This window comes from Oncorhynchus clarkii, chromosome 29 (assembly GCF_045791955.1).
Source record: "Oncorhynchus clarkii lewisi isolate Uvic-CL-2024 chromosome 29, UVic_Ocla_1.0, whole genome shotgun sequence".
NCBI lineage: Eukaryota > Metazoa > Chordata > Actinopteri > Salmoniformes > Salmonidae > Oncorhynchus > Oncorhynchus clarkii.
Genome location: NC_092175.1, coordinates 1,356,283 through 1,379,632, shown reverse-complemented (window position 1 = coordinate 1,379,632; position 23,350 = coordinate 1,356,283). Strand labels below are relative to the sequence as shown.

The window sequence follows — 23,350 nt, the reverse complement described above, 5'->3', positions numbered from 1 at the left end:
GTAAAGCTTGGACCCTGACCTCAACCCCATCGATCACCTTTGGGATGAATTGGAATGCCGACTGCGAGCCAGGCCTAATCGCTAATCAGTGCTCGACCTCACCAATGCTCTTGTGGCTGAATGGCACTCACTAGAAAAACCAAAATACCAAAAGGCTGGCCCTAAGGTACAGTAATATACCAAAGTTCCTACAAGGGGTTCAATCAGGACTCATTTGTGAATGAGGTTAAGAATGTGCAATGGCTGGAAGTGTGTAGTGAGGATGATCCTGAAATGGCACTGAGTGTGTTTGTGAAATTATTTATGAGTATTGTTGATAAGCATGCCCCATTAAGAAAACGCACTGTGATGTCAAACAGTACCCCATGGATTGATGATGAGCTGAGAAATGTAATGCTTCAACGTAATGATGCCAAAAAGGAAGCAGATAGATCTGGCACTCTGTCGGGTAAGCAAAGTTATTGTACATTTAAGAAATCTTGAGACCAAGGTAAAAAGAAAGGATATTATCAGCACAAAATATATGAAGTCAAGGGTGACGGAAAAAAAATATGGAGAATGTTTGAATGTTATAATGGGTAGGTATTCAAACATGTTTGAATGTTATAATGGGTAGGTATTCAAACATGTTTGAATGTTATAATGGGTAGGTATTCAAACATGTTTGCCTCCTTTCTTGAATCAAAGGGTATGTTTTTTACAAAACGACATGACATTGCAAATTACCTTAATGAATATTTTAAAGGCAAAGTAGACAAATGGAGAAATACCATGAGTCCAACTGATGACTCTGCCATACACACTTATAAAAGATCGCATTATGAATGAGAGGCATTGCAAGTTTGGATGAAGGATAGGATTAATCAACAATACTCCGAGGCGCAGCTCCATACTACTTGTCTTACTCATAGTTAGGAAAAAACATGGTCCAAATTAGATGATAGGTACTATATGTATTGAATATTATATGAATTCCATTCATATAAATGGCCAATTTGGATGCAATCAATTAGCTTAATTTCTCAGAGATCAAATTATATTTCAACAAAATAATCTTCTGTTTCTAACAACCGAAACGATTTTAGAACAATCTGAGATGGTGGGTGTCAATCTCGTTTTTGTGGTGGAATGACCCATGTGGATGTTACGGTCAGTGGAGAGCAGATAGGAGCAATACATGTTTGGAGAGTTCAGCAAAACAGATAAACTTAATTGACAAGTGACTCAGCAGGTGAGTTGTACTATAAAGTTTTAGAAATAAAGTACCATCTTATCTTACATAAACACCCTCTTTGACTAGCACAGGAGGCACTTAAACTTACTTTGGATGTGAAATCAGGAGACCATTTAGCGATAGTGCTGTTGGAGGGGTCAGGTACCGGTGGCCAGATCTTCTTCTTTATCCTACATAGAAAACAACAGTGGAAATTATTGGCATCCTTGATAAAGATCAGCAAAAATGACTGTATACAATAAATAATTTAAATACTGAGCTATATTGTGTCGTCAAATGTTGGTAAATTATAGTATTTTATAATAATATATACTAATTGTGTTACTCAAATCTGAGTAAATGCTCTTACAATTGAACATCTTCAACTTCAGCCATTGTAAACATCCAAATGTAAAATGTAGAGACATTCTACTTCATACAATTCAAGAGTGTAGTTGAGACTTACGAGTCCATTTTGTAAATGCAGCAGAGCATGGTCAGCACTACGGAAAACAGGAAGCTGATGCACACAGACACCACAATGGCTTCTATCTGCCCGGGAGCTGAGGGATAGACACACAGAACTAGAATGGACATTGGGAAGCTAGGAACATGCCTTAAAATTGAGCATGTTGGTCAGAAAAAAAATGTCCTTCTAGAAACTGTGGACAAACACGGGTTGGAGGTACAGTAACAGTACAACTAAAATTGACTACAACTAAAAGGAGAAATGACAGAAGGGCACAATGAATAGGTTGAAGTAGCGACTACGAAGTGTATTTGGAGCATTGGGGGTTCAGGACTGCTACTTTGAAAAAGCTTTACTGGGACACATTACAAAACATGAAAATGTATTACTGGAATACAAAATACAGTGGAGCAAAAAAGTATTTAGTCAGCCACCAATTGTGCAAGTTCTCCCACTTAAAAAGATGAGAGAGGCCTGTAATTTTCATCATAGGTACACTTCAACTATGACAGACAAAATGGAAAAAAAAATCCAGAAAATCACATTGTAGGATTTTTTATGAATTTATTTGCAAATTATGGTGGAAAATAAGTATTTGGTCACCTACAAACAAGCAAGATTTCTGGCTCTCACAGACCTGTAACTTGTTCTTTAAGAGGCTCCTCTGTCCTCCACTCGTTACCTGTATTAATGGCACCTGTTTGAACTTGTTATCAGTATAAAAGACACCTGTCCACAACCTCAAACAGTCACACTCCAAACTCCACTATGGCCAAGACCAAAGAGCTGTCAAAGGACACCAGAAACAAAATTGTAGCCCTGCACCAGGCTGGGAAGACTGAATCTGCAATAGTTAAGCAGCTTGGTTAGAATAAATCAACTGTGGGAGCAATTATTAGGAAATGGAAGACATACAAGACCACTGATGATCTCCCTCGATCTGGGGCTCCACGCAATATCTCACCCCGTGGGGTCAAAATGATCACAAGAACGGAAAGCAAAAATCCCAGAACCACACGGGGGGAACTAATGAATGACCTGCAGAGCTGGGACCAAAGTAACAAAGCCTACCATCAGTAACACACTACGCCGCCAGGGACTCAAATCCTGCAGTGCCAGACGTGTCCCCCTGCTTAAGCCAGTACATGTCCAGGCCCGTCTGAAGTTTGCTAGAGAGCATTTGGATGCATTTGGATGATCCAGAAGAAGATTGGGAGAATGTCATATGGTCAGATAAAACCAAAATAGAACTTTTTGGTAAAAACTAAACTCGTCGTGTTTGGAGGACAAAGAATGCTGAGTTGCATCCAAAGAACACCATACCTACTGTGAAGCATGGGGGTGGAAACATCATGCTTTGGGGCTGTTTTTCTGCAAAGGGACCAGGACGACTGATCCGTGTAAAGGAAAGAATAAATGGGGCCATGTATCCAGAGATTTTGAGTGAAAACCTCCTTCCATCAGCAAGGGCATTGAAGATGAAACGTGGCTGGGTCTTTCAGCATGACAATGATCCCAAACACACCACCCGGGCAACGAAGGAGTGGCTTCGTAAGAAGCATTTCAAGGTCCTGGAGTGGCCTAGCTAGTCTCCAGATCTCAACCCCATAGAAAATCTTTGGAGGGAGTTGAAAGTCCGTGTTGCCCAGCAACAGCCCCAAAACATCACTGCTCTAGAGGAGATCTGCATGGAGGAATGGGCCAAAATACCAGCAACAGTGTGTGAAAACCTTGTGAAGACTTGCCAACAAAGGGTATATAACAAAGTATTGAGATAAACTTTTGTTATTGACCAAATACTTATTTTCCACCATAATTTGCAAATAAATTCATAAAAAATCCGGGAAATACATTGAAAAGTTCTAGGATGGAACATACTGTATGTATATATATATATGTACAGTACCAGTCAAAAGGTAGTTATGGTGCTATGTCTTGAGGTACAGTACCAGTCAAAAGTTGACACACCTGCTCATTCAAAGGCTTTTCTTTATTTTTACACATTTCTACAATGTAGAATAATAGTGAAGACATCAACACTATGAAATAACATATGGAATCATGTAGTAACCAAAAAAAAGTGTTTAACACATCAAAATATATTTTATATTTGAGATTGTTCAAAGTAGCCACCCTTTGCCTTGATGACAGCTTTGCATACTCTTGGCATTCTCTCAACCAGCTTCATGAAGTAGTCACCTGGAATGTATTTCAATTAACTTGTGTAACTTGTTAAAAGTTCATTTGTGGAAAGAACAGCTCAAATAACCAAAGAGAAACTACAGTCCATCATTACTTTAAGATGTGAAGGTATGTCATTGTGGAACATTTCAAGAACTCTGTGCAGTCACAAAAAACAATTAAGCGCTATGATGAAACTGGCACTCATGAGGTCTGCCACAGGAGAGGAAGACCCAGAGTTACCTCTGCTGCAGAGGAAAAGCTCATTAGAGTTACCAGCATCAGAAATTGCAGCCCAAATAAATGCTTCAGAGAGTTCAAGTTCAAAATCTCAACATTAACTGTTCAGAGGAGACTGCGTGAATCAGCGTTCATGGTCGAATTGCTGCAAATAAACCACTACTAAATCACATCGATAATAAGAAGATACTTTCTTGGTGCAAGAAACACGAGCAATGAACATTAGATCGGTGGAAATCTTTCCTTTGGTATGATCAGTCCAAATCTGAGATTTCTGATTCCTACCGCCGTGTCTTTGTGAGACCCAGATAGGGTGAAGGGCTGATCTCCACATATGTGGTTCACACCGTGAAGCATGAAGGATGTGCGATGGTGTGGGAGTGTTTTGCTGGTGACACTGTCTGTGATTTATTTGGAATTCAAGGCACACTTAACCAGCAAGGCTACCACAGCATTCTGCAGTAATGACACAACACACTTCCAGGCTGTGTAAGGGATATTTGACCAAGAAGGAGAGTGATGGAGTGCTGCTTCAGATGACCTGGCTTCCACAATCACCTGACCTCAACCCAGTTTAGATGGTTTGGGATGAGTTTGACTGCAGAGTGAAGGAAAAGCAGCCAACAAGTGCTCAGCATATGTAGGAACTCCTTCAAGACTGTTGGAAAAGCATTCCAGGTGAAGCTGGGTGAGAGAATGCCAAGAGTGTGCAAAGCTGTCATCAAGGCAAAGAGTGGCTCATTTGAAGAATCTAAAATAACATATTTTGATTTGTTTAACACTTTTTTGGTTACTACATGATTCCATATGTGTTAAACCCTTTGACTGGTACTGTATACACACAGTGCATTCGGAAAGTATTCAGACTCCTAGACTTTTTCCACATTTTGTTACATTACAGCATTTTTCTAATATGAATTACATAGATTTTTTCCTCATCAATATCCTACAATGACAAAGTGAAAACAGGTTTTTACAGATGTTATTTACAAACGTATTCAGACCCTTTCCTATGAGACTGAAATTGAGCTCAGTTGCATCCTGTTTCCATTGATCATCCTTGAGATGTTTCTCCAACTTGATTGGTGTCCACCTGTGGTAAATTCAATTGGTTGGACATGAATTGGAAAGGCACACACCTGTCTATACAAGGTCCCACAGTTGAAAGTGCATGTCAGAGCAAAAACCAAGCCATGAGGTCAAAGGAATTGTCCATAGAGCTCCGAGACAGGATCGTGTCGAGGCACAGGTCCTCAGCAAAAGGCATCCCACTTGGAGTTTGACAACAGGCGCCTAAAGACTCTCAGACCATGAGAAACCAAGATTGAATGCCAAGTGTCACGTCAGGAGGAAACCTGGCACCATCCCTACGGTGAAGCATGGTGGCAGCATCATGCTGTTGTAATGCTTTTCAGCAGCAGGAACTGGAAGACTAGTCAGGATTGAGGGAAAGATGAACGGAGCAAAGTACAGAGAGATCCTTGATGAAAACCTGCTCCAGAGCACTCAGGACCTCAGACTGGGGCGAAGGATCACCTTCCAACAGGACAACAACCCTAAGCACACAGCCAAAACAACACAGGAGTGGCTTCGGGACAAGTCTCTGACTGTCCTTGAATGGACCAGCCAGAGCCTGGACTTTAACCCGATCTAACATCACTGGAGAGACCTGAAATTAGCTGTGCATCGACGCTCCCCATCCAAACCGACAGAGTTTAACCTCTTTGATCTCTAGGGGCGCTATTTCATTTTTGGATAAAAAACGTTCCCGTTTTAAGCGCGATATTTTGTCACGAAAAGATGCTCGACTATGCATATTCTTGACAGTTTTTGAAAGAAAACACTCTGAAGTTTCAGAATCTGCAAAGATATTGTCTGTAAGTGCCCCAGAACTCATTCTACAGGCGAAACCAAGATGATGCGTCAACCAGGAAATGAGCAGATTTCTGAAGCTCTGTTTTCCATTGTCTCCTTATATGGCTGTGATTGCGCAAGGAATGAGCCTACACTTTCTGTCGTTCTCCCAAGGCGTTAGCAGCATTGTGACGTATTTGTAGGCATATCATTGGAAGATTGACCATAAGAGACTACATTTTCCAAGTGTCCGCCTGGTGTCCCTGCGTCGAAATTGGAGCGTAAAGCCAGGTGCAATTATTTTTCCATTTGAGAGCAAGGAGAAACCAGGCTTCCAGGAAGGATATATCATTGAAGAGATATGTGGAAAAACACCTTGAGGATTGATTCTAAACCACGTTTGCCATGTTTCAGTCGATATTATGGAGTTAATTTGGAAAAAAGTTCGCGTTTTGAGGGCTGAATTTTCGTTTTTTTTTTTTTTTTTTTTTGGTAGCCAAATGTGATGTACAAAACGGAGCTATTTCTAATACACAAAGAATCTTTTTGGAAAAACTGAGCATCTGCTATCTAACTGAGAGTCTCCTCATTGAAAACATCAGAAGTTCTTCAAAGGTAAGTTATTTTATTTGAAGGCTTTACTTGTTTTTGTGATAGTTGCCTGCTAAATGCCAACGCTAATGCTAACGCTAAATGCTACGCTAGCTAGCTACTGTTACACAAATGATTGTTTTCCTATGGTTGAAAAGCATATTTTGAAAATCTGAGATGACAGTGTTGTTAACAAAAGGCTAAGCTTGAGAGATAGCATATTTATTTCATTTCATTTGCGATTTTCATGAATAGTTAACGTTGCGTTATGGTAATGAGCTTAGGTCTATAAATAGAATCCCGGATCCGGGTTTGGTCGTCGCAACAGGTTAAGAGGATCTGCAGAGAATAATGTGAGAAACTCCCCAAATACAGGCATGCCATGCTTGTAGCATCACACCCAAGAAGACTGGAGGTTGTAATCACTGCCAAAGGTGCTTTTTTTATTTAACTAGGAAAGTCCGTTAAGAACAAATTCTTATTTACAATGACGGCCTAGGAACAGTGGGTTAACTGCCTTGTTCAGGGGCAGAACGACAGATTTTTACCTTGTCAGCTCAGGGGATTCGATCTAGCAACCTTCTGGTTACTTAGTCCAACGCTCTAACCACTAGGCTGCCGCCTCTTCAATAAAGTACTGAGTAAAGGGTCTGAATACTTATGTAAATGTAATAGGTTTTTATTTGTAGTAAACTTGCACAAATTTCAGTTTTTGCTTTGTCATTATGGGGTATTGTGTGTAGATTGTTGAGGGAAAAACATAAATGTAATACATTTTAGAATAAGTCTAATGTAACAAAATGTGGAAAAAGTCAAGGGGTCTGAATAATTTCAGAATGCACCATATACACACTCTATACATACTGTATACCTTATATCATGAAGTGTCCAGTTAACAATGCTTCACTCACCATACATCAGAGTATTGAATGACAGGTCCGAGCTGTTTGTAGAGCCTTGTACTGTAGATGCCATGACCCGCACCACATACTTGCTGTTGCTGGCCATGCGCTTCACAGTGTAAGAGTAGGTGTCGGTAGAGACAACTATTGCTGAGAAAAAACAAAATAAATTTGTACCATTTTTTTATTTTTATTAGTTTGGACAACAACAAAAAACATATACTGTACTTACAAATATCAGTACCTACAAGTACTGCACTTACAAATACCAATACTTGCAAATACTTACTGGTATTTTCAAATAGCAGTAAAGGTCCAACTATAGCCAAAGAAACACATTCATAAAGAGGTATGATTGTGCAGTAATGTCTACAAGGTGTGGTTCCTTACAGTGTTCCTTGCCCCCTGTGATGAAGAAGATGGTGTAGTTGGTGATAAACCCTCGCCGTTTGTCCAGTGGAATCTCCATCCACTCTAGCACAGCGTCGTTTTTCCCCGTCCGCCTCACTTTCACAGAGGGACCCTCCAGCGGAGCTGCATCAACCAGAAAAGGTGAACAAATATGTTATTAACATTATTCGGTGATGTCATTTACAAAATAGCCTCCAACACTCTACTCAACAAATTGGATGCAGTCTGTCACCAAAGCCCCATATACTACCCACCACTGCAACCTGTACACTCTCGATGGCTGGCCCTCGCTTCATACTCGTTGCCGAACCCACTGGCTCCAGGTCATCTACAAGTCTTTGCTAGGTAAAGCACTGCCTTATCTCAGTTCACTGGTCATCATAGCAGCACCCACCCGCAGCACGCGCTCCAGCAGGTATATTTCACTGGTCATCCCCAAAGCCAATTCCTACTTTGGCCGCCTTTCCTTCCAGTTCTCTGTTGCCAATGACTGGAATGAACTGCAAAAATCACTGAAGCTGGAGACTTGGATCTCCCTCACTAACTTCAAGCACCAGCTGTCAGAGCAGCTCACAGATCATTGCACCTGTACATAACCCATCTGTAAATAGCCCATCCAATCTACCTCATCCCCATACTGTATTTATTTATTTTGCTCCTTTGCACCCCCAGTATCTCCACTTGCACCTTCATCTTCTTCACCCCAGTGTTTAATTGTTATATCGTAATTACCTCACCACTATGGCCTATTTTATTGCCTTACCTCCCTTATCTTACCTCATTTGCACACACTGTACATTTTTCTACTGTGTTATTGACTGTATGTTTGTTTATTCCATGTGTAACTCTGTGTGGTTGTTTGTGTCGCACTGTTTTGCTTTATCTTGGCTAGGTCGCAGTTGTAAATGAGAACTTGTTCTCAACTAGCCTACCTGGTTAAATAAAGGTGAAATAAATTAACTAAATAAAACATATTTTTCTTTACCAGCTACTGTAGCAAATATCATGATATTAATAAACCAATGTCTAGTAGCCTAGTAAAACAAGCTATTTCAGTGGAGATTCTCTATTGAGCATTCTTTTAGGCAGCCTAGTGGTTAAAGCGTTGGACTAGTAACCGAAAGTTTGCAAGATTAAATCCCCGAGCTGACAAGGTAAAAATCTGTTGTTCTGCCCCTGAACAAGGCCACTATAGGTATAGTTAACCCACTGTTCCTAAGTCGTCATTGAAAATAAGAATTTGTTCTTAACTGACTCGTCTAGTTAAATAAAGGTCAAATAAAAAAAATAAAAAAAATAGGTCCAGGAATAGTCTTAAGCTGTGTCTGGGAAACCACCACTATAGGTATATTACACAGAAAATACTGTGTATACTTTACTGTAGTTCAGTGACTAGTACTATTTCTTACCTCCTTGTTCCAGAAAGGCTGCTATGGTCAATGGCTTCCCAGTCCAACCAGAGTACATGGGATACACAGATATATTGTAGCGATTGAACTTCTGAAGGTTACCTTGATTGGGAACATTAGACATAAGACAGTACAATAACGTTTGGATTTATTTGATCCCTGTGACCTGTTTACCAATATAGTCAACATTAGGGATGAGTCATCAAAACCAGCAGAAAGACAACCAAAGAGTTTATAGCCAAACTACAAGACAATACTCAGTAAAAACATAGCATATGTGTCTCTTTCTTACCTTTAATGGCTGCCGTCCTAGTATGCCTACGTTCTCTCTGCCAGTCCATAGCGCCATCACTGACAGACACCCACTCCAGTATGTACTCCGTCACCTCGGACCTGTAGGGCTCCCCTGTGGCCGTCACATTGGGGGGCTGCCATTTCACCCACAGCCTCCCCTGCTGGGTAAACCAGCTGAGCCATTCCACCGAAGGGGGCTCTGAAATACACAGCACACCCAAATACAACGTGACACCATGATATGAGCATCTCAATGCCAAACTACAACGCTTTAAGAACACAAATATGCAGAACACATGACATCAGTGAACTGTTTACATCAATATACTGTAGTCTCTCCTGACACACATTCGTATAAATATATGAACAGAGCTAAACCAAGCTAGCTAGATGGATAAGATAAATACAATATCACCGTTTCTAAACCCAGAAACCTAGATCCCGCACATTGACTCGGTACGTTACTTTTTATTATTCTTTACATTAGATTATTTGGTAAATATTATCTTAACTCTTTTGGGATAGGGGGCAGCATTTTCACTTTTGGATGAATAGCGTGCCCAGAGGGAACTACCTCCTACTCTGTCCCAGATGTTAATATATGCATATTATTAGTAGTAGTATTGGATAGAAAAGACTCTGACGTTTCTAAAACTGTTTGAATGATGTCTGTGAGTATAACAGGACGCATATGGCAGGCAGAAACCGGAGAAAAATCCAACCAGGAAGTAGGAAATCTGGGGTTTGTAGTTTTTCAACTCGGCCCCCATTGAAGATACAGGGTGATATTACTTATGTTTGACTTCCCAAGGCTTCCACTTGATGTCAACAGTATTTAGAATCTGTTTTGAGGATTCTACTCTAAAGGAGGGGCTCATAAGGGCTCTTTGAGTGAGTGGTCTGGCAGAGTGCCACAGCCTCGGTCTGGCGCGCTCATGTGAAAGGTAGCTACGTTCCACTTCATTTGTACAGACAAAGGAATTGTCCGGTTGGACAATTGTTACATGAGCAATTTAATCATTGTAATAATTAAGCATAGTGAATTGATTTGTTAAAATAATTTTCATCGCATTTAATGGTACCAACGTCACAACATATTGATGCATCGTGCAAGGAATCTAAGATAGAACGAGGCCTTCATGTTGCATTCAGCCAATATGAAACTGAAAAGCAGTTTAAATTATACACCCAGATTATGTTATACACCATGAGGGTTTTGAACAAGATATGGAGGTTGCATTCTTGTTGTTATTCTGACATAGTCGGTGTAGGATTAGTTATTCAATTTCCAGGCTTAGTGATTACATTTCGAGTGCTAGTACACAATCCAGCCAATTATCGAAATTAAAGATATAGGGCATTGGGCCAAACGTACTATTTCTGTCTCTCGCGTACAAGGAGAGTGTAGACTCGGTCAGTATTAATTTATTGAGCAGGACATAGGGTTGAAATTTGAGTAGATATACACTGCCAGTTAAAAAAGTTTTAGAACACCTACTCATTCAAGGGTTTTTCTTAAAAATATATATTTTTTCTGAATTTGTAGAATAATGGTGAAAATATCAAAACTATGAAATAACATATGGAAACATGTAGTAACCAAAAAAAGTGTTAACAAAATCAAAATATACTTTATATTTTGATATTCTTCAAATAGCCACCCTTTGATGACAGATTTGCAGACTCTTGACATTCTCTCAACAAGCTTCAACTGGAATGCTTTTCCAACAGTCTTGAAGGAGTTTCCAAATATTCTGAGCACTTGTTGGCTGCTTTTCCTTCACTTTGTGGTCCGACTCATCCCAAACCATCTCAATTGGGTTGAGGTCAAGTGATTGAAGTGATTGTGGAGGCCAGGTCATCTGATGAATCACTCTCCTTGGTCAAATAGCCCTTACACAGCCTGGAGGTATTTTGGGTCATTGTCCTGTTGAAAAACAAATGATAGCCCCACTAAGCCCAAACCAGATGGGATGGCATATCGCTGCAGAATGCTGTGGTAGCCATGCTGGTTAAGTATGCCTTGAATTCTAAATAAATCACAGACAGTGTCACCAGCAAAGCACCCCCACACCAGAACACCTAATCCTCCATGCTTTACGGTTGGAAACACACATGCAGAGACTATCCGTTCACCCAGGATCGGCACAGCCCAGGATCGGTACATCCAAACATCACACCTGTGGGACAGGTACAGGATGGCAACAACAACTGCCCGAGTTACACCAGAAATGCACAATCCCTCCATCAGTGCTCAAACTCTCCGAAATAGGCTGAGAGAGGCTGGACTAAGGGCTTGTAGGCCATTTGTAAGGCAGGTCCTCACCAGACATCACCAGCAAGGATGGTGGGTTTGTGCCTATGGGCACAAACCCACCGTCACTGGACCAGACAGGACTGGAAAAAAGTGCTCTTGACTGACGAGTTGCGGTTTTGTCTCACCAGGGGTGATGGTCGGATTTGCGTTTATCGTCGAAGGAATGAGCGTTACACCGAGGCCTGTACTCTGGAGCGGGATAGATATAGAGGTGGAGGGTCAGTCATGGTCTGGGTGTCACAGCATCATCGGACTGAGTTTGTAGTCACTGCAGGCAATCTCAACACTGTGCGTTACAGGGAAGACATCCCCCTCCCTCATGTGGTACCCTTCCTGCAGGTTCATCCTGACATGACCCTCCAGCATGACAATGTCACCACCCATACTGCTCGTTCTGTGCGTGATTTCCTGCAAGACAGGAATGTCAGTGCTCTGTCAAGGCCAGCGAAGAGCCCGGATCTCCATCCCATTGAGCACATCTGGGATCTGTTGGATTGGAGGGTGAGGGCTAGGGCCATTCCACCCAGAAATGTCCGGGAACTTGCAGGTGCCTTGGTGGAAGAGTGGAGTAACATCTCACAGCAAGAACTGGCAAATTTGGTGCAGTCCATGAGGAGATGCACTGCAGTAGTTAATGCAGCTGGTGGCCACACCATATATTGACTGTTACTTTCGATTTTGACCCCCCCCCCGTTCAGGGACAAATTACTAATTTTCTGTTAGTCACATGTCTGTGGGACTTGTTCAGTTTATGTCTCAGTTGTTGAATCTTATGTTCATACAAATATTTCCACGTTAAGTTTGCTGAAAATAAACGCAGTTGACAGTGAGAGGACGTTTCTTTTTTTGGTGAGTTTATACATAGTCAACTACTCACCACATTTTATGCACTGCAGTGCTACCTAGCTGTAGCTTATGCTTTCAGTACTATATTCATTCTCTGATCCTTTGATCAAGTGGACAACATGTCAATTCATGACAGAGCTCGAGAGTTCCTCTGTGGAGATGGGGGAGCCTTCCAGAAGGACAACTATCACTGCAGCACTCCACAAATCAGGCCGTTATGGTAGAGTGGCCAGACGGAAGCCACTCCTCTGTAAAAGGTACATGACAGCCCGCATGGAGTTTGCCAAAAGGCACCTAAAGACTCTCAGACCATGAGAAACCAGATTCTCTGGTCTGATGAAACCAAGATTGAACTCTTTGGCCTGAATGCCAAGCATCATGTTTGGAGGAAACCTGGCACCATCCCTATGGTGAAGCATGGTGGTGGCAGTATCATTCTGTGAAAATGTTTTTCAGCGGCAGGAACTGGGAGACTAGTCAGGATCTAGGGAATGAGGAGCGGAGCCAAAATTGCTTCAGCAAAGTACTGAGTAAAGGGTCTGAATACTTATGTAAATGTGATAGTTTATTTTATTTTATACATTTGCTTAGTCATTATGAGGAAGTGTGTAGTTTGATGAGGGAAAAAAACAATATAATACATTTTAGAAGGTTGTAATGTAACAAAATGTGTAAATAGTCGAGGGGTCTGAATACTTTCCGAATGCATTGTATAAAGTTAAATATTGTTGGTTGGATTGGGAATTTTGGGGGTGGTTGCCTTTGGCTACAGCCCTGTGTGTGTGCCTTGACGGTAGGAAGTGAGTTATTATATAAAATCGCAATTGCAACCATTATAAAGTACAGTTCATCAGAACAGCCTATAAATTATTCACATGATAAAACAATCTTGGAAAATTAAAGCAAAAATGGCAACATGTTCACCACATATAATATGCATCAAACTCGTAACTCCCAATCATTTTGTTGTTGTTGTAAAACAGCAATTGTTTTATGAGGTGTGAATATCTAACCCAGAATGCGGTATGTGATGCTGTGTCCATCAATGTTGAAATAACTTTCTCTCTTCCTGAAAAATTGCCTTTTTGGAGATATTTCCATCAGAGAGCGACGATATACACTGAACAAACATAAACGCAACATGTAAAGTGTTGATCCCATGTTTCATGAGCTGAAATAAAAGATCCCATAAATTTTCCATATAAACGAAAAGCTTACAGAGATACCGTGACGAGATCCTGAGGCCCATTGTCGTGCCATTCATCCGCCGCCATCACCTCATGTTTCAGCATTAAATCTAGAATCGGCTTCCTATTTTGCAACAAAGCATCCTTCCATGCTGCCAAACATACCCTCGTAAAACGGACTATCCTTGACTTCGGTGATGTCCTTTACAAAATAGCCTCCAACACTATACTCAGCAAATTGGATGTAGTCTATCACAGTGCCATCCGTTTTGTCACCAAAGCCCCATATACTACTCACCACTGCGACCTGTATGCTCTTGTTGGCTGGCCCTCACTTCATATTCGTCACCAAACCCACTGGCTCCAGGTGATCTATAAGTCTTTGCTAGGTAAAGCCCCGCCTTATCTCAGCTCACTGGTAACCATAGCAACACCCACCCGTAGCACACTCTCCAGCAGGTATGTTTCACTGGTCACCCCCAAAGACAATTCCTCATTTGGACACCTTTCCTTCCAGTTCTCTGCTGCCACTGACTGGAACGAATTGACAAAAATCACTGAAGCCGGAGTGTTACGGATACAAGTATCCTGTGTGTGTATCCTGTGTGTGTGTTTCTTTTCTCTCCTTCTCCCCTCACAGGTGAAAATCATCACTCCCCAATCAGTCACCAATCATCAATCAGAAGACACACCTCCTCCTGTTTCCTACCCAATCACCGTTCCTTTCCCTTTGTTTAAAAACCCTGTCAGTTGTTTGCTGTGGAGCTCAATCTCTCTGTAAATGCCATGTCTGTAGGTCGCTCTGTTTCACTCTCTCTTTGTGTATTGACCTCTCTTTTGTTTGAGCAGCTCCATAGCACTTTGTCATCACCTGTGAGTATTGTTTTTGGTTATGGTGTTTGCTGGTGGGAAAAGGGGGAACCAAGACAAGTCGCCCATGGGCATACACTACCCGTAGGTGAACTTTGTTAAATACACTAGTTAGAACTGGGCGGACCACCCACTGTATTTTTGGTTAGTTAGCTGTTGTTAAAGTAGGCTAGTCTAGCTTAGGGGTGTTTTTGAATACTTATTGTTTCTTTCCTTGGGTCCAGCTCAGCCCCTTTTCCTGCTCCCCCCATTACTGTGTGTTTATTAATAAACCCTGAGTTTGACGGTAGATTTCAGTTGTCGTGGTTATTTCGTTTACACTTTTACTTTGTCACTATTATAAATTGCATGAGTTATGTTACGGGTCTCATTACCATCCCCCCTAGACTGTCGGGCCAAAAGGGATTCGTAACACGGAGACTTAGATCTCCCTCACTAACTTTAAGCATCAGCTGTCAGAGCAGCTTACTAATCATTGCACCTGTACATAGCCCATCTGTAAATAACCCACCCAACTACCTCATCCCCATTTGTAAATAGCCCACCCAACTACCTCATCCCCATACTGTTATTTATTTTTTTGCTCCTTTGCACCCCAGTATCTCTACTTGTACATTCATCTTCTGCACATCTATCACTCCAGTGTTTAATTGCTAAATTGTAATTATTTCGCCACTATGGCCTATATAATGCCTTACCTCCCGAATCTTACTACATTTTCACACACTGTATGTAGACGTTTCTATTGTGTTATTGACTGTAATGTTTGTTTATCCCATGTGTAACCCTGTGTTTGTGTCGCACTGCTTTGCTCTATCTTGGCCAGGTCGCAGTTGCAAATGAGAACTTGTTCTCAACTGGCCTACCTGGTTAAATAAAGGTGTTCTCAACTGGCCTACCTGGTTAAATAAAGGTGTTCTCAACTGGCCTACCTGGTTAAATAAAGGTGAAATAAAAATAAATAACGCAAGGCCCGAATGTCGCAAGAATCTGTACACAGTTCCTGGAAGCTAAAAATGTCCCAATTCTTCCACTTTCTGCATACTCAGACATGTCACCCATTGAGCATGTTTGGGATGCTCTGGATCGACGTGTACAACAGTGTGTTCCAGTTCCCCCTCAATATCCAGCAACATCGCACAGCAGTAAGACAACATTCCACAGTCCACAATCAACAGCCTGATCAAATCTGTGCGAAGGAGATGTATTGCGCTGCATGAGGCAAATGGTGGTCACACCAGATACGGAATGTTTTTTGATCCATGCCCATACCAACAGATGCATATCTGTATTCCCAGTCATGTGAAATACATAGATTAGGGCCTAATACATTTATTTAAATTGACTGATGAACTGTAACTGTAATCTTTGAAATTGTTGCATTTATATTTTTGTTCAGTATATCTTACTCATACTTCCTTCTCAATCTTACCAATGAAGTAACACCATAGTGTATAGCTGACAAGGTCAACATACCTTGTGTCAATTTTGGGATGACCAAAGACGCTTGGGGAGACTCGCCAACAGAATTCCAGGCCTTCAATTCAATGAGGCCTCTTCTCTTGTCAGACCAGGGAATCTGGTAAAGGGGGATAATTTTCCTCTCTTGCGACCTAGAATCCAGGTCAGAGTCATTGACCGCCACCGTCTCCCAGTTTCCATCTTGGATCTTGATGCTGTAGCCCTGTATCCTTCCATTGGACTCCACTGGATCCTGTAGCAGGGAAAAGAAGGAGGCAACAACCAATCACCTGTTATTATTCAAGTCATAGATGGAGCTGATAATACATCAGTAGTATAGAGTACCACAGTGTGAGTCATACAGTAATACCCATAAAACTTAGCGGTCACACACGGAAATGGTTTCAATAATTTTTTAACCATACACTTTAAAATGTGGGATTTTATAACCTTTTCATATAGGGTTACCCTAGCGTGACGTATTGAGAACCATGTAAATCTCTCTCAGACATGGTGACTTTAATGAATATATTCACCTGTATATGGCCTAAAAAAATGATTTATTTCAATACATTGTTGAACATAATATACTTAATGGGCATATCAAAGTTCCAGAGTGGGATCTCTGTTAGTTTTACAAATATTATTCAATATTCATGTTCATTTTTTATATTCATAAATTAAATGTACAAAAAAAAGTTTAAACCAAAATACTACTCATATTACAGAACAAGCGACAAAGCTTCATATGACACCAATGTTTGCTTTGCAGCACCTACAGATGAAACACAATGGAGTCTTAAAAGAGTGCTGTGTAAGGCCAAAATGTCATATTTTATGCCAATTTGTAGATACAAAAACGCAACATGTAAAGTGTTGGTCCCATGTTCATTGAGCTGAAAAAAAAGTTAATTTCTCTCAGATTTTGTGCACAAAAACAAGTGAGCATATCTCCTTTATCAAGACAATCTATCCACCTGACAAGTGTGGCATATAAATAAGCTGATTAAACAGCATGATTATTACACTGGTGCACCTAAAAGTGCAAATCTAAAATGTGCAATTGTATCACAACACAATGCCACAGATGTCTCAAGTTGAGAGAGAATGCAATTGGCATGCTGACTGCAGGAATGTCCACAAGAGCAGTTGCAAGATAATTTAATGTTCATTTCTCTACCATGAGCCGCCTCCAACGTCATTTTAGAGAAAGACTTGTGTGGGCAAGCGGTTTGCTGATGTCAACGTTGTGAACAGAGAGCCACCCCAAGGTGGCGGTGGGGTTATGGTATGGGCAGGCATAAGCTACGGACAACAAACACAATTGCATTGTATTGATAGCAATTTGAATGCATAGAGATACCGTGATGAGATACTGAGGCCCATTGTCGTGCCATTCATCCGCCGCCATCATCTCATGTTTCAGCATGATAACGCAAGTCCCCATGTCCCAAGGATCTGTACATGAATCCTGGTAGCTGAAAATGTCCCATTTCTTCCAGGGCCTGCATACTCACCAGACGTGTACAACAGCATGTTCCAGTTCCAACCAATCTCCAGAAACTTCACATAGCCTTTGAAGAGGAGTGGGACAACATTCCACAATCAACAGCCTGATCAACTCTATACGAAGGAGAAGTGCCGCGCTGCATGAGGCAAATGGTGGTCATACCAAATGCTGACTGGTTTTCTGATCCACAAATGTACTTTTGTTTTTAATGGTATCTGTGACCAACAGATACATGTCTTTATTTCCAGTCATGTGAAATCCATATATTAGGGCTTTTTGTTCAGTATACGTCAACAATCCTTCCTCCAAAAGGACACTTCTTCAATGGATTACATTTTGTGAAAACCAGTCCTTTAATGTCTGGGTTTTGGATTACATTTTGTGAAAACCAGTCCTTTAATGTCTGGGTTTTGGATTACATTTTGTGAAAACCAGTCCTTTAATGTCTGGGTTTTGGATTACATTTTGTGAAAACCAGTCCTTTAATGTCTGGGTTTTGTGAGGAATCACTCGTTTGTAACTCACCCACCAAAAATCACAATATGCTGTTTACATTGTGTCATTTGTGCTGGTCCAATTTGTATAATGGAAAAGCAGAAAAATCTGTGTGCTCTCACAATGTAATTATGGTTTATTTTCAATGTCCCAGTTTTGTGGCATTGATTAATACATAATTGATTCTTTACTTCAAGTCAGGTGTTATGTATAAAAGGCATATGACAGAGCTGGTGTAACTGAGTCAGGTTTGTAGGCCTCCTTGCTCGCACATTCCTTTTCAGTTCTGCCCACAAATTGTCTGTAGGATTGAGGTCAGGGCTTTGTGATGGACACTCCAATACCTTGACTTTGTTGTCCTTAAGCCATTTTTCCACAACTTTGGAAGTATGCTTGGGGTCATTGTCCATTTGGACCCATCTGCGTCCAAGGTGTAACTTCCTGACGTCTTGAGATGTTGCTTCAATATATCCACATAATTTTCCTGCCTCATGATGCCAATTATTTTGTGAAGTGTACCAGTCCCTCCTGCAGCAAAGCACCCCCACAACATGATGCTGCCACCCCCGTTCTTCATGGTTGGGATGGTGTTGTCCCCATGTGCAATTGCAAACCATAGTCTGGCTTTTTTAAGGCAGTTTTGGAGCAGTGGCTTCTTCTTTGCTGAGCGGCCTTTCAGGTTATATCGATATATTCCTTGTTTTTACTGTGATATAGAATGGGTGGCCAATACAGATTGTACCTGTTTCTCCAGCATCTTCACAAGGTCTTTTGCTGTTGTTCTGGGATTGATTTTCACTTTTCGCATCAAAGTACGTTCATCTCTAGGAGACAAAACACGTCTCCTTTCTGAGCGGAATGACAGCTGCGTGGTCCCATGGTGTTTATACTTGCATACTCTTGTTTGTACAGATGAACATGGTACCTTCAGGCATTTGGAAATTTCTTTCAAGGATGAACCAGACATGTGGTCTACAATTTTTTTCTGAGGTCTTGGCTGATTTCTTTTGATTTTCTCATGATGTCAAGCAAATAGGCACTGAGTTTGAAGGTAGGCCTTGAAATACATCCACAGGTACAACTCCAATTGACTCAAATGATGTCAATTAGCAGAAGCTTCTAAAGCCATGACATAATTTTCTGGAATTTTCCAAGCTGTTTAAATGCACAGTCAACTTAGTGTATGTAAACTTCTGACCCACTGGAATTGTGATACAGTGAATTATAAGTGAAATAATTGGTCTGTAAACAATTGTTGGAAAAATGACTTGTGTCATGCACAAAGTAGATGTCCTAACTGACTTGCCAAAACTATAGTTTGTTAACAAGAAATTTGTGGAGTGGTTGAAAAACGAGTTTTAAAAGAATCCAACCTAAGCGTATGTAAACGTCCTACTTCAACTGTATGTCTATTAATGTTCTGTATTATGTCATGTTTCATGTGGACCCCAGGAAGAGCAGCTACTAATGGGGATCCTAAAAAAAATACCAAATACCAAAATATAAATACATGTTACTGTGGAAACAATATCAACTACTGCTAGTTTAAAATCAGCTCAGCTGTCCTACAACACAATTCTAAAACTGGCTAGTTTTGTCTCGTCTGTCCTTATGTCCGCTGTTTATCTTTCCCGGGAGACAAAATCCCAGAACTAATACGCCTACAGGTGTGGGCTACATGTGGACATTGCACAAACGTCGCCCACCTTGAGAGTAAATACATCACCTAAAAAATATAAAATATTGGACATGTTTATGTTACAAATACAAAACATTTTCTGCTGTAAATATATTGTGCTTATAAAGACTATGCCTACACTTTACCTAACTAATCAAAATCAGTTGTGTCTGGAGTACAACTTCAGCTGTCTGACCAGAATGGCATTTCTGTGGTATTACTTGCCCAAATCTAAGGATGTGGCTGTCTAACTCTCTGGATGAGGTTATGTCTTCTACTCTCCAGTGGGGGAGTCCCTTCCATCTATATAATGCATTACAGGTTAAGGACATGTGCAGTCAGGTGGCAGCAAATGTGGAGTGCATGACACTCCATCCTGGGTATGACAGTACGCCTCATGGGTCCAGCTAAAGTTCAATAACTACAGATGTGAGATCAGTGTTTTGATAACTTCCAAGTGTAACAGTTCCACAGAATAAACCATCTTTCACATAACTGTTTAAATTATTTTCTGCGAATATTACACTTGTTTTTCATCCAATTGTCATTCATCGCCAATACAGATATTCGTCTGGTGGGGCAGGGGCTACCTTGCCAAACATGTCAGTCGTCAAACCTTCCTATATGGTGTACAGGACACCGTGTAGCCTAAGAAAGGAGTTCCCTGATATGTTTGAAGAATACACAGGTCCATTGATAGTACCATTCGATTCAATAAATATCAAAAGACAATAAAAATAAAAAGTTACATTTCATTGCTGAGGGCAAGGTGTCTCCATTTCAGACATCAGCATCAAGCCCACCGGATTCCATCACATCATCTTGCAAGTCTTGCTCCATACAGGTATCTTTGAACACACATACAGTCACTGTTCTATTTCTAATGGTAGTTAGAATAGGTGATATCTGACATAAACAGATACTATGCTGAAGTTACCAGGCCAGCCTAAACATACCAAATTCTGTTCTCCCCATTGACAACCGTTGGTGAGAAGGCAAGAAATGAGGTCTTTGCCAGAGCCCCATTGATGGGGAAAGCAGCGTAGATCAGCGCCTGGCCCCTCAAAGATACTGGTCACACACACGATTATGATAAGCCTGGTGGAACCAACCTGAACGCTGAGTTTACAGTTCTATTTCACATCTAAAAAGTAGGAAATAAGCAACAAATGTCAGTTTACATAAATTATGTTTCACAGTTGGGTCATCAAAATAATGGAGTGGTTTACCTTCTGTATTTGTACAAATGAGGAGCCCGTGAAAGCGGTTGCCGCTGACAGGTGAAGGTTGCTGGCCGAATACTTGCCAACATGTGGAGGACTGTTCCATTCATAGGAACGCACAGTGAGAGCTTGTAAGTCAGTATTTCACGGTGAGGTCTACACAACAAATGATGGTGGAAAAAAAAACTATTGCAACCATTTCCGTGTTTGACCACTAGGTTTTATGGGTATTATGAAGACATCACTGTGGCACTCTATTTTCAGTATGGCCTTCATTACCTTACACATCACTTGCACTCTCCGCTCACTTTTGACTTGGCTGGGAATGATGACTCTCCATAGGTCTGGCTTACTTGTAGGCTCTGGGCAAAGAACAGAGCCAAAATCGATATAACTCAGCCATCTGGGATATGACAAACTGAGCGATCCATAGACTAGCTACCTGGATCACAATCACTCATACACTGACTTCACATATGAGTTCTACAGCTTAACATGCTAAATGAAACACAATAGAATGATATATGCTTGTTGTCAAGGCTACTCACTGTCCTCTGGGGTCCTGGCGGTAGAGTTAGCGCTCCAGTCACTCCAATAGCCATAGCCCATATGATGAATGCATCGCACCTGCACTACATACTCTGTGTCCGGCTTGAGGTACTGAAGACGGAAAGACTCCTTGTAGCTTTCAGTGTCATTTGGGGGTACCTAAAAGAGAGTCAATTAAATGGATATAATGACAAATGAAGTCGAGAGGGCAACAATGTGCCATATTACAGTGAATTTGCAACACCAACAATACAAGTAGAATGTTTGATTCACTGTTGATAACACAGAATAAGGATAGGATAGATGGCTTTTAACATTAAAGAGAGATTTCACTCCAACATTTGCCAGATGTTTACACACCTTATAACAAGTCCAACGTCAAGCCCATGCCATACACACCCAATGCCATTAGTTGTGTAGATCATACCATATCCCTTCACCAGGAAATGATATGATGCTTATCCTTTCATTTTGGGATTGAGGTGACAACAAATGGCACGGGACATATCAACATTAGTCTAGTTCTGAGGTCTAAAGAACATCCTTTTAACATGTATTGTGAGCTATTTACCTCAGTCCAGTCTCCAGAGCCCACAGTACAGAACCTGATGTTGTATTTCAGCGTTACATAGGTTACATGGATAGGGTGCTTCCAACTCACTAAGAGTGTCCTGGAAAAGTTATTCTCGGAAAGAATATTGACATCTGATGGGGGATTCGTTTTCACTGCAAAACAGGACAAACCATTAAACTATATGGGGGAGGTGATAATCATTGTAAAAACCTCAATCAGAAATCATACATTTCACTCCACCTCAATCATACATTTCACTCCACCTACCCAAATCAGCAGCATAAATATCCAGAATGTCAGATCGAACCTTCCCCAACTTGTTTTCAACTTCTACCCACATAGCAAGTTGCATGAAGCTTGGAAAGGTGCCGAAGTCGATGTATCCACTGCTTCTGTGAGCTTTGCTGCTCTTATTTGAGACACTGAATAAACACAACAATGATCTACATTGTTAATCGATCAGAAATCAGTAATTAACAAATCACATACACTATCTAAGAACCTTGATATTTAGGGGTTCTCAGAACTGAAGCCAGGTTTTCCATTCACCGATTTAAAAAATAATGTTGGTATTCACCATGTATCTAACCTTATGTGTGACACTCACATTAGACTGCCAAACAAGGTATAAGTGGTTTTCAGAATCTCGTCTCTTGTCCCAGGCTGCCATGTGCACGTGACGTTGGAGGAAATCTTTCGGCCAGACTGGACAGCCATGCAGGACAGGTTCACAGGCTTCTCAGGGGGATCTGACCAATAAACCAAACAGCTGCCATTATTTCATGTCAGAAAAACATACCAACGGCTATGTACCTACTGCACTGAGCAGGATGGGGTCAAAACTCATTTCGATTCAGGAAGTCAATTGAAATTCACTTCCTCAATTGAAAACTGAATTGAACCCAAACCTGACACTGAGAAAGCTTTAGGGTCATTCAGTGTGAACATGAAAGACCGGAAAATTGTTAGACTCCAGCCACAGACTGTTCTCTCTGCTTCCACATGGCAAGTGGTACCTGAACATCAAATCAAATGTATTTATAAAGCCCTTTTTTACATCAGCAGATGTCAAAGTG

At 41.0% G+C, this 23,350-nt stretch overlaps 1 protein-coding gene across 1 annotated transcript in view; it reads right to left on the bottom strand.

The window, feature by feature from the left end:
- Positions 1-23,350, bottom strand: part of LOC139388805 (interleukin-6 receptor subunit beta-like) — a 54,346-nt gene that overhangs the window by 10,394 nt on the left and 20,602 nt on the right. The window contains exons 4-15 of the mRNA XM_071135737.1: positions 22,882-23,023; positions 22,542-22,696; positions 22,272-22,426; positions 21,700-21,859; positions 21,431-21,513; positions 16,261-16,498; positions 9,563-9,763; positions 9,271-9,372; positions 7,841-7,984; positions 7,460-7,600; positions 1,680-1,776; positions 1,323-1,404 (exon numbers count right to left, since the gene is read on the bottom strand). Of these exons, the coding sequence (XP_070991838.1) occupies positions 1,323-1,404; positions 1,680-1,776; positions 7,460-7,600; positions 7,841-7,984; positions 9,271-9,372; positions 9,563-9,763; positions 16,261-16,498; positions 21,431-21,513; positions 21,700-21,859; positions 22,272-22,426; positions 22,542-22,696; positions 22,882-23,023 (1,700 nt within the window). The remainder of the gene's footprint in view (positions 1-1,322; positions 1,405-1,679; positions 1,777-7,459; positions 7,601-7,840; positions 7,985-9,270; positions 9,373-9,562; positions 9,764-16,260; positions 16,499-21,430; positions 21,514-21,699; positions 21,860-22,271; positions 22,427-22,541; positions 22,697-22,881; positions 23,024-23,350) is intronic.